Genomic DNA, 12,277 nt, shown 5'->3' on the forward strand with positions numbered 1-12,277 from the left:
CAATTTGTCACACCACATTTCCTGAATAAATCACCCTAATGGGTGACTTGGATTTCTCTTCTTTTTGACATTGTCCTTTACGCCCCCCCATCCACCAACCTGACCCGGCCACGGCCAATGAGGAGGAGAGGATAGCACCTGACATTAAGACCCCAGCATTTTGGAAATCCGATATGTATTGACCTGTGTACTATCAGTGTGCCAGGATCTGATGTCAGCAGAATGTAGTCTTGTATGGAAAGCGCTCATTACAGCGGCTCGCGGCGGTGCAGGCACATTGTCTCGTCAGGGCCCAAGCTGGTTGGGGTGGGGGTGGGGGGGTCCTTTTTTTTCTCCAATCGGCTAGGATTGCCGGGTAATCAATACTGGCCCCGACTGATGGCCCGGTCTGCCGGGCAGCACAGCTGTGGCCGCTGCTTTCAGCGCCTCGCCCCGGCAATTAGCACCGAGCCTCAGAGCTGCACCAATCAAGTGAGATCTTTACTGACCATTGTATTTACTTACAACCCAGCCTCACCACTCATCTGAAATGGAGAGAAAATGAAAAATACACTTCTCTTCACGTTTAAGTGGACTTTGCTCGACATCGCATGTATCACCTTTTCAGATACCATTCCCATTTTTTTTGCCATGATGATGTATACTATCATTTATTTTTTTTATTTTTATTTTTCTTGCTTGTCACAATCATGATCGGGGCTGCGTTTCACTGCATGTTATTATACATGTGTGACTCTTAACAGCTATATGACTAATAAACATCTATATGACTAATATAATAAGCCTTGAATGACACATTATAGACATTTTGCGTTGTACAGGGTAGGAAAAATCCGTCTTTTTTCATGTAGTCGATGCTAAACGGGACTTTTAGCCCAGCTCATGTAATGGGCCTCGCCAGTATCTCATTACGCTACACACCGTATTCGGATACCTGCTCTGAAGTACCCGTGGCCTCGGTTGTCCCCACCGCTCAGCTTTTGACAGAAGACGGAATGAATTACCAGGATCCCCTCTCGTCGGCCGGTTTGTTTGTCTTACGTTACCTCTTTTCTTTTTGACGAATAAAATGGGATTAGTGAGCGAGAGAAAACCCTTTGAATCTGGGCAGAAAAATGATCCAACGATCTTATGAGTTAAGATAAGAAGAGGGGCATTATGGGCCTGCCACCGCTAAAAGTTTCCTCCCGCTGCTTTCATTCTGCTCAATTACCGCTGCTCGGAAGCCTGGGTTGCTTTAAAAACCCGTCAAGGCCCTTGCATTTCCAAAGAGACAATCTACTATTTTTTTTTTTCCACCCTCCCTCCCTTTGACCAGAGGGGTAGAAATCTTTATTACGTGATTAGTGACAGTGGTTAGGTGGTAAAGGGAGAGCCGAGCGAGCGCGGTGTGAAAGGACAAGTTGTATTAATTACCCAGAGCCCCGGCCAGCGAGATCATTTTATCAGTGATTTGTCGACGGGGGTAAGTTGCAATCGGAGATAAAAGTGCGGTAGTGCCTCCAGTACTTGAGTGTGGAGTCGGGGAGGGTGGAGGAAGGGGGTGGCAGGAAAAATTACACATGTCTGCACAGCTCGTTTGAATTTTTTTTTACATCACTCCCTCCATCTGACAAACCGAATTCGCTTCTTGTTTAATTGATCACTGCCTCGTCCAATTATTTCGCACATTACAATACACAGAGGCCCCTTTCCCCCGAATTTTTTTTATGCTGCTGTAATTAGCTATGCTAATATCCCCTTTATTGGCCTCTAATATTGCTCAACACCTTTCGGTATACTGGCAGTCACAAGAGCCCTGTGCCCTGTCAGAACGTCTGATTATGGAGAAAGATCGCTTTAATCAAACATAATTGCACTTAATTTTTCCTTTTTTTTGCCTCTTCTTCGCCTCTTCCCTTGGCCACCATTGGCTACGTCATAATCTCCTTGATACTCCGTTAACTTATGATGAGTTTAAGTGTCTCTTTTTGTCTCTGATCATTCAAAAACAACAGCGCAAAAGTTCTAGAGCTTTTTAAATAAAAAAAAATACATGAAATGAGAGAGGGAGAGAGAGCTGTTTGGTGGGTAATTGCTTGCTGGGGCTCACAAAGGACCAATTTGCACAAAAGCCAGTGCAGAATTTAAACTGTTTCTAATATGCGGAATATTGCAGGGTACTGAACACGACAATTGAAATGATCAGATAGCTGGGTCGCTCCTTTCAGTTAATCAACTTTCATAAAGAAAGTAAATAGGGACAAGATAAACATGGAGAGTGGGCTGGACTGTTAATGAGGAGGTCACTTAAGGAAGCTCAGGACGGAGGTCAGAATTATCATGAAAAGTAATGCTGGGGCGAAATAATGATTTTTAAATGAATGCAAACTCTTTCTCTCTCTCTCTCTCTATATATATATATATGTATGTATATATATATATATATATACACACACACAGATAGTTTCATTGTTAATTGTCAGTAAAAAACAAATTGCACTGCAAGCAGACGGCCAAAGCAAATGAGCACTATTGCTGTTTGACATATTCTTGTCCTTAGGTCTCTGAGTATTTGAGATATTGTGGCTTTATTAAAGAGAGAGTGTGTGTGTGTGGGCAGGGAAAGTAATTCAGGCTTGAAATATTGTCTTATTTACTCTGCTACCTGCTGTGATAGATTATGACTCTTCAGGGAAATAAAGCTCAGGTCAGAGAATTAGTGCACATAATGGTCATTCTGATGACAGGCGGACGGGCCCTGGCCACAAATGTACTGTACACACTTAAACGTAACACGCTAACAACAAGGGATGGCCATTTTGTATCCTTCCTATGCCATGTGCATCCAGACATCATGAAAAAAACATATATAAATAATAAAATAAAATATAAAAACTAATTTTCATTGATGCAGGTCGCCAAAGATTTTCTGACATGGCAGCTCTCTCCATTTTCCTCCCTCCCTCACTTTCTCTTCTCCCCTTGTCTGCCAGGAGCACAGGGGTGAATGTGTATGAATGACCGTTGGAGCAGCAGAGGGGTTTCAGGGTTACTGATGCCATTTCACGTTTTTGATTTATTGTGCTGCTGTCCCTTTGGAGACCCAGAGTGAGTAGCTTCAAAGGGAAAAAAAAGGTACAGAATAGCAGACAAAGAGTAAAAAAAAGAAGCCTTCCATTTACATACTCCCTATGTATTTGTACTTTCTAAGCTAAAACAATACAGAATTTCATAACATATTATCAGACCGTCACATTAGGCTTGTGGAGGAAACTGATATTGTGTAACTAACCTCAGGTATGACATTCCATATTCCTAAACTGTAAAAGAAATTTCCAGGTGGCAATACGGTGTCTGTGTGTGTAAGTTGAAAGAAGTCAGCTAAGCATCTTCCTCCCAGTTCCTCTTCTCCCCTAAATCTCCCCAGATATGGCAGCGGTGCTACTTCATGCCTGTCCATAATGAGGCTTTTACGTGACTCGGGGAGCGAGAGTAGAGCAAGAAGTACCCCACTTGTCTGAAGAAAGTTGTCAGTAGCGGGGAGCTCCGGGTGCCTTCTACCACTGCTCTTCGACGACCTGACATTTGTTCTGAAGATTAGCCAGGTTGTAATTTGCGCCATAATTGCCCTGCACGGATGTCCCAGTAGTGGGGAGGCCTAATTGCCTGACAGGACTATAACTTTGTGGCATGCTCCCACCTTGTTAGGTCCTTCTCTTCATGCTCCTTAAATGAGGTCTGGCCGCAGGTGCGTCTAATTTGCCCCACTATTGAGCACGTTAAGCTTTAATTGCTAGGTGGTTGTTTGTAGGAAGAGGTGGGCGGAATATCAAGTGACTTACTGGATGTTGACGGCAGATGGGTGCTGGAGTGGCGGCGCCATCCGTGCACTTCGGAGAGGGCCAGGTGACAAGCCCAGACCTGTCCGCTGGGAAGAGAGTGTGTGTGAGGGTGTGTGTGTGTGTGTGTGTGTGTGTGTGGGGGGGGTGATGAAAAAAATAAACACTGTGATTATCACTCATGTTGTTTGTGGAGCTGGAGACCTTCCCATTTAAAACCTGGGATTAAGGAAATACATCATAATATAACATGCATCACAATATTATAGATAAGATAAAATACCACAATCAATATTATAATTGTAAATTATTGAACTGTTTCTGACTATGATGAGCAACCTACGAAGAAACTTTCATATACAATTGTAAAATAATGTAAATTATGTAAAAAATTCTATTGTATATACAGTATGGCCTAAATTCTGTGAATATTGTACAGATTTGATGATGATTGGGAATACAAGTGTTGCAATGAATCCTACAGCCCATATTTTGGAGAACATTTGTAAAGTCAACATAAAAGCCTTTTATATATGTGATATCATATTGAAATATTGAGCACAGGCCTACTATTGGAGACCGATTCTCAATATAATGTGGATTTGTGGGTGTTTTTTCCATTTGGGTTAACATGGAGTTTCCTCTCTCTGTCTCTTGCACTTTTCAGATTCTTTTTGAAATTCTTCCTCAAGTGTAATCAGAACTGCTTGAAGAATGCCGGAAACCCACGAGACATGCGCAGATTCCAGGTACTGTGTGCAGACACACACACACACACACACACACACAGACTGAATGTTGGTGCAGTAAAATCCAGGCCAGTCAGAGCCATCCCTGCCCAGGGCACTGTGCTCTTCTGGGGATTATTGCTTTGCAGATATATTTAAACAGGTCAATAGTGGCCACTGACTGTCCACCAAATGCTTTTTTTGTCCCAAACCCATAGTGAAAATCTTCCTCTCAGTTCATCCAAATACCATTATCTGTCCCAGGGACACCAAACATACGGCATACATATGAATAACATCATCTCAATTTCACTTCCAAATGTGCTACTTCTGTCAGATAAAGCTCTGGAACAGTCCAGAACATGGAAGTGCTAATAAAAAAAGCCCTCCTTTTATGGGTAGACATGTCCTCAATGCCTGTGACAGATTTTTTTATTTTTTCTATATCGATGTAGTGTAGCCTTGGCAAGCAGTTCTAGCGTTTGACCAAAAGCAGTCATCCAAGCTCGCTTCAGGCCGAGGTATATCTATATTTATATATCCGAGAAGTGATATAGATGTAGCCGAGAGCAGGGGGCTCCTTGAAAAGCCTCCCGCTTTCATTTTTCATACTGCGGAGCTGCGAGTGGCATTGTAGATATCGATCCGCCCACCAAGAGCAGAAGGTCAGGCCAGAAGTGAGTGGAGGTGTCCTCTTTGTCTCCGCGGTGACTAAAAGAAGCATCCGTCACCACTGATCCCGTGGCCGACAATGAAGCCACCAGCCATGGGGAGGAGGACAGAGCCTCGCTCACTCTTTCTCTCTCTCCGGGTTTAATCTCCCTTCCTTCCACCCCGCACCCCAAACCCCTTGGTTTAACTGGACTTAACAGCATGTCAGACCCCCTCAGCAGTATTTTCAGTGCCTTGCGCTACCTCAGCACCTTGAAGAGATGTGTGTGTGTGTGTGTGTGTGTGTTTGGGGGGCCGGGGGGGCAGAGAGAGCGATGCTTTCCCTTCACCAATCAGCAGATGGCTGCTCAACTGTAGACTCCTCTGTCTATTTTTGCCCACTGATAACAAATAAAACAAAAATATATGTATTTCATCCCCTTGGAGGGTCAATTATAGTACTCTAGTTTCATGTGATAAGGGGAACAACGTTCATGTTTAAGATTCATTTGTTAACAGCAAAAAAAATGGTATGGTAGTATCCTGGTGGCTAATACTCACCTATGAAGCCGAAGACCGAGATTTAAATCCCATGTACCATCATTCTGTCCCTGAGCAAGATACTAAGTTGCTCCAGGGGGACTGTCCCTATAACTACTGATTGTAAGTCGCTCTGGATATGGGCATCTGATAAATGCCGATGATGTTGGGCGTTAGGTCTATTCTCCCTTACACTCAGGCCTACTTCATTTAGACAAATTGTGTGATTTTTGTTTGTTCAGAATTTCTGAAAAATCTTTTCTTTGGTGAAACCTACAGTCCTTCTGGAAAGGTCGCACTTTCCTACATGCCTTCTTCCCCCTTTTTTGCATCCTTACTCTGGCCTGAATCTGAACCAGAACACAAGAATGGAGCCCTTTCACTTCTGCTAGGCAGAGAAGGGAAAGAAGGAGGGGAAAAAAAACAACACGAAGGCAAATTCCATTGACATACCGGGGGTCAATCACCATCCGAATGAACCTGGGGGGTGGGGGCTTTACTCCCCACTTCCCCATTCAGGCCCCCAATCCCCTTTCGCCATTCACATGCAAAAAAAACTCATTAGCAGACATTAAATGCAACTGTATAATTGGGATTGTTTACTAAATAGAGAGAAGGGAAGAACGTGCTCATTTATTTTTTCTCCCCCCAAGCCTAAATCCTCCAGTCAACCCCCCTCCCAACTGCTTCAGTCAGGCCTGCTCCTAATGAGATAAAACAGCTAATCAATAGATCAATAGATCAATGACAACGGTTGACTATTAGGCTGAGAGAAGCTGCAGGCGGTGTTGGAGAGGGTTGGCTAATGGCTGACGGAGCACATGAGTGACTCCTCTCCATGCGCTCACTTAAGTGGTAGATTAAACTGTAATTGTACCGGGCCTTTGAAAAGGAACGCTGTAATCCAAAATGGAAGCCCTTGAGTGACAGGTATCTGTTTCACCCACTTAAGTGACCCTCTCATCCTTTATCAGGTGTCGGCACACTTGTAACTGGCCATGTCTTTTTTTTTTTCTTTTCTTTTTAAAAAAGGCTGCGAACGAAGGGAAATAAAAGGGACGGGAGAGCCCTCTTATCCCGCTAAAGGTTAATTATATTCCTGGAACAAGAAATTGAATGTGCTTTATTTAGGCTCAATTCGAGAGTGGCCTGACAGGCAAGGCTCCGTTCCATATGGCCCGTTCTACAGCGGGACCATCCCCTCCCAAAAATAGCCAAAACCAACTCGGAAATGATAATCATTTCGCAATGAAAATTAAACTTTGTAACCTCCGTCAGGAGGGCTAATGCATTTTTAAAAGACGGACGCTCACAAATGAGATCAGCCACGACCTCTACAACAACCCCCACTCATAATAGCTCATCCAGCACTGGCCTTCATTAGTAGAATCCTTAATTTGTTGATCCGCATTGCACTTTTGTGCGCTATATAACAGAGATGGGAATGTGCTTTTTTTCACCCCCCCTTCCTGAAGACTGGAATTGGCCATTAACAACCTGAGCCAAAAGCCAGCACACTGGGGGAAGTTCTAACAGCTCCACTTCTGTTTTGCTACTCAAGGTGTGAAAACATAGCCTTTTTCTGATTGGTGTGATATAATTTATTGTCTTAATAATGCAAAACCCATTGGGAGTTGTACCACAAAGCCGAGGAAGGGCTTATAGAGAGAGAGGGTGAGTGAGAAAGACCAACTATTATATATTATATATATATTTCCTCAACTTTTCCCATCTCCCTCTCTTCTCCCTGAGAAAATAAACCATCTGGCCAGAGCTGTAACTCGGCATTGAGCAGAACGAAACATGTTTTTTTTTTCATTTATTGTTCCTAAGGTGTGGAGTGGTGGCATGATTCTCAGCGTTTAAAAATAAAGCTTGAGTAGGAAAAGGCTCGGCAAAGTCAAACAAATTAAAAGCTGTAAGTTATGCAAGACTGCAGCTGCTGGGCCCTTAGCTTCGGCTCACATGCCTTCTTCCACGGATTGGCTAGTGGGGTACAAAGCACACAGGCCTTAGGTCAAACCAACAAAACACACCAGATGACCACAAAAGTTGCAGGTTCAAACTGTCCTTTGCATAAATAATCATAACGTCATGACAAAATAAAAATGTGGTGCTCATATCCCCTCCCGGCAGGTTGTTGTATCGACAACAGTCAACGTGGATGGCCATGTGCTGGCCGTCTCAGACAACATGTTCGTACACAACAATTCGAAACATGGCAGAAGAGCCCGCCGTCTCGACCCCTCAGAAGGTACGGCTCCTTATCTGGATAATGGTAGGCACATTTTACATGGCTTTTTTTATTTGCTCCCCCCTCTCCTCCTTCTCTCTTTCTTTGCTTTCCTTTTCCCCTCTACCTTTTCTTCAACTTCCCTCTCCCCCCCTGCACTTTTCCATTGTTTTGGTCTCTTCTTCGTAGATCCTCTTCTTAGATCCATCCTTGGTGCTGCACTGCAGTAGAACCTTCTTTAGCGAAGTGATTAGAAGATCTTTATTTCCACGTCTGCATCTCCAGAGCTTTCCCATTTATGTCATTATCTGCCTCTTTTGTGTCTCACTTCCTGTATGACTGCAACAGCTCTTATTAACGCTGTGCTTCTTGATGATGATGTTTGATGTGATAAACGTGCGCCTGGACGCTGTAAACAGGCTTCTCTGCAGCTCGCAGCTGAAACATCTCTTTTTCCTTGTGGCTGGATGGAGGGGTGACGGATAAAAGGTCATCTGTGTTGGGCTGGGACATTTTTGCAATCCCATACGTGAACAGACAGAGCTCTGCCAAAATATTAAATAACACAAAATATAATAATAGTAATAATAATAATGAAATTAAGTAAAGAAAAAAAACTGACGAAAGTCCTTCATTTCTGCTCTGTTTTGCCAGAACAGAATACATTTTTTTCGGGTGAAGGAATCAGGGCAGATATTGTAAAAACACTGAACATTTCTGTTTTGCTTTGTCTTAATTTGCCATTAATTACCATACTGCCGTAGCCTGATAAAGGGTCATGTTTAATGATGCAACAGGAAAAACCTTAGGCATCGTATAAGCCCCAAAGAAAGCAAACGTATTTGTTCTTTTTTTTTCATCTTTTAGTTTTTTTCTTTATTAATGACAAAACAGCCCAATGAAAATAAAATCATTGACTGTTTGCCATAAGCACTGGAGTCATTATGCCCATGACGTATTGTTTGTCTCTCTCTCGCTTCTCTGCTCAGTGGATGGTAGGTGTGTTTTGCTTAGCAACCAGCTTTAATTAGGAGAGCACTTAAAGGGGTTGAGCCCTCTTCCCCCCATCCCTGCTGGTCCCGAGGGAGTGTGAAAAAAACGGCGTCTGCATGGGTTTCGGCCCTGCCCATCCCAACCACCATTGGAGCCGTTCATCTTCAAAGCCAAATTCTCTTCATTATACATATCATCTTTTTGGGGAGGGGGTTTTATATCACATGTCAGCACTATGCCACTAACCTCAAAAATTAAAAAAAGGGAGTAGAACTGCTTTAAGGAAGAAGCGAAGCTAAGAGGCGAGGTAAGCCTCTTGATTTTGCGGTTACACCTCCTTCCACACCCATGATCCGATCTTGTCTTCAGAACTGGCCTACCTGCTGCTTAATTCTTGCTATAGACACTTGGGTTTAGAAATGAGCACCGCCTCAAAAGTGCAAGAATTCACTCTCACCTCCGTCATGTGGGGAATGGACCACATATATAGGATATACAGTCATGAAATGTAATCCCAACCCGTTCCTGCGCTAGTCAGACAGTGTGCTTCAGATTAGCAACACATTCTTTAAAGTGATAAGTGGTCATGGAAAAACTGCAGATCCGAACACAGTGGGAAAGCCATGCTCCCATCCTAGCCCTCTTACCTAATCATCTAATACGGGCTAATGCTCGCGGACGGTAAATTCACTCCAGCTTGTGATCGGTGAAAGTGAAAGTAATTCCTCATGCCGGCCTCCGTGGGCCACAGACATCACTTTTCAAAAGCCTCACAGAAAAACACGTCTCGGATTATTTACAGTCATTGATTCTGCCTATAGGCTCCAAAAAACGAACAACAACAACTAAAGCAAAAAAAAAAAGGCCTTTACAGCTGCAAAGCGCATGCTAATGTCACTCCGGTTCTCACACACACACACGTGTGCATCTTCTCATCGCACACATGCGTTTCTCACTGTCGCTCTCACACTCTCGCACACTTTCTCCCTGGCACGCTTTTCTTTTTTTTTTTTTTTTTAGCGACGAGTCGTCGGCAGAGCTGGGGCACCCCGCATGAGCCTTCCCCTCTCCGCGCGGCGCTGGAGGCCCGCGGGCTGCACTGATTTGCATGCCAAGTGGCTGTAATGCCGTTAGGTTTATGCAATAAAGACAAGCGGATCCAGGCTGCGGGGCTTTAGCGAGTTTAGGGGAACAGATGGGCCTAGAGGAGGTAAAAGGTATAATCCCATCAGCAGCCGAGTCTGCCCGCCATCTGGACATCCCCGGCACAATTACGAGACGTTTTAGCAGGCAGAACAAAGGAAGTCTTCACCAGGCAAGACGAGACCTGTTTGAGCGTCTCAATATCGCGGCGACGGGGAGGAAGGCGACAAATGCAGAGGCGCGAAAGCTCCGTTGCCTTGGGACGGGAGCGGTGATTAGAGGCGTGCTACGCTGCGGCCGGTAAATAACGCATGTGAAGAGACGGGAGCATGCCGGGAAGGGGGGGGGGGGGTCGGTTAGGTAACGGGAGTCAGCCAGCTCTCTTTTGGCTGATTGTTGACTGTCCACTTGAGGCAGACACACACAAACAAAAAAGCAGGGGTTGCCAAACAAAGCCAGCAATTCACTTAAGTGTGGCAAGAGATGCAGCGATAAAGGGCCAAGAGACATACAAGTAGACCTTTTAGAATAAAATAAATAAATGCAATGTCAAAAAATCCAGATGCATATTTTTCTTTTTTTGAGAGAATTTAATAAATTTTTTTAATAAGTTTTTTCGTCCAAAACATATCCGCGATTAAATGGGCCAAAATTACCAAAAACAAATGATAGTTTTTTTTTGCTTAAATTTACACTTCTGGGATTTGTTTTAGAAAACAAACCCAAGTTCTAAAAACATGACGACCTTCATCACATTGCGTCCTTTCTACCTCTCCACTGCTCTCCAATTGCCATCATCTGCTCCAGCGCATCGGGCACGTATATCATTAGATCGCTCAGTGCTGTCTGTGTAATTCGCTTCGCCACGCTTCCCATTCAACACATGTTCCCCCTTCTATATGTGCATTGAAAATGTATGCTAATGCCAGGCCAGCAGGACGATGGCTGGCGGCTCTCTCGGCCGGGGCAGGAGGGAGGAGGCGGGGGGCGCCATTGCGAATTCCGAGGCAATGTGCGTTGCTCTCAGGCCACAGCTGCTAACTGGCCCCTCCTGTGAGCTTCCCTCAGTGGCGTAGACTCACACCTCCCCCAAACACACACACACACCCGGAGCCACGTCAACACCCTCCTCCCCGCCATCACCTACACAAAGTAAATTTGTTTACTGTAATTTTTTGGCCGAATTATTTGCCATAATTGGGCGAACTGATGAAGGTCAGTCCCTTTGAGCCGGCGGTGTCCCGCCTTCGGAGAGCTGATCCCTTTTCAAACGCTCAGCCTGCAATTAAGAAAAGCAAATGTCACCCGCTAGCCTCAGAAATGAAAATTTTGTATGAACTTATTAGCATGGAGTCAACAGCGCTAGTTAAGGGCAGGATCCCAGTGCACGTGTGTGTGCTCAGGGCCCTCTGTGGCTGCGAAGGGATGCAGGCGGAATGAGCAAATACAACCTCCGCTAGTCCAACATTAAAGCAAACAAAGAGAGGTGCCTTGTCTGGAGTGTTCTACACAACAATACCTAATGGTGATTAACTAGGGCTGGCTTTTTCTGTCTGTGTGTGTGTGTGTATGTGAACGAGCCAGAGATCAAGAGAAAGACTGAAATGACAGGTGAAATTTAGCCTTTCCATATTATCGTGAATATTGTTATTATTACTAATGTGACATATTAAATAAGAAGAGAGAGAAAGCCAGTGCTGTGGTGGTGGCATTGGATGCCCTAAATGGAGTGATCTCAATTACGCTAAAAGCTTTTACAGATTGCAAAAACATGAAAATGTGTCGCGTGAATAATGCAGGAGACCTCTGTGGCTATAAATGTGGAGGCACGGCTCCATTGTCTTCTTGGGGTCAACAGCAGATGCAGAATAAAGGAGGAAAATAGAGAGAGAGAGAGAGACAGTGAGAGAGAAAGGAGGAGGGAGGCCGAGATCAGGACATTGAAAACATCTTCCCAATCGGATCCCTTTGTACGGGGCTCGCGGTTCAAAAAGGGCCCTTTAAAGGCGTCCAAAGGAGGTCTGTCAACAGCATGTAAAAACTGGGGCTGATCAAAGCTGGAGCCCTGCGTGCCTCTAACAGGGGGTCCCGTCGCCCTCGGCCCAAGTCTCGTTGCCACGGTGAGCTTCGCCAGGGTGGCTGGGCTACAAGGGAGGGGTCCTGATGTG

General features: G+C 44.6%; 1 protein-coding gene across 18 annotated transcripts in view; it reads left to right on the top strand.

Moving 5' to 3' along the window:
- ebf3a (EBF transcription factor 3a) overlaps positions 1-12,277 on the top strand; it is an 80,426-nt gene that overhangs the window by 43,314 nt on the left and 24,835 nt on the right. For 10 of the 18 annotated variants that reach the window (XM_028964898.1, XM_028964910.1, XM_028964915.1 and 7 more), the window contains exons 7-8: positions 4,489-4,570; positions 7,877-8,018. In XM_028964898.1, the coding sequence (XP_028820731.1) occupies positions 4,489-4,570; positions 7,877-8,018 (224 nt within the window). The remainder of the gene's footprint in view (positions 1-4,488; positions 4,571-7,876; positions 8,019-12,277) is intronic. The other 8 variants (XM_028964903.1, XM_028964907.1, XM_028964906.1 and 5 more) reach the window with 1 other exon arrangement.

This window comes from Denticeps clupeoides, chromosome 2 (assembly GCF_900700375.1).
Source record: "Denticeps clupeoides chromosome 2, fDenClu1.1, whole genome shotgun sequence".
NCBI classification, from domain to species: Eukaryota; Metazoa; Chordata; class Actinopteri; order Clupeiformes; family Denticipitidae; genus Denticeps; species Denticeps clupeoides.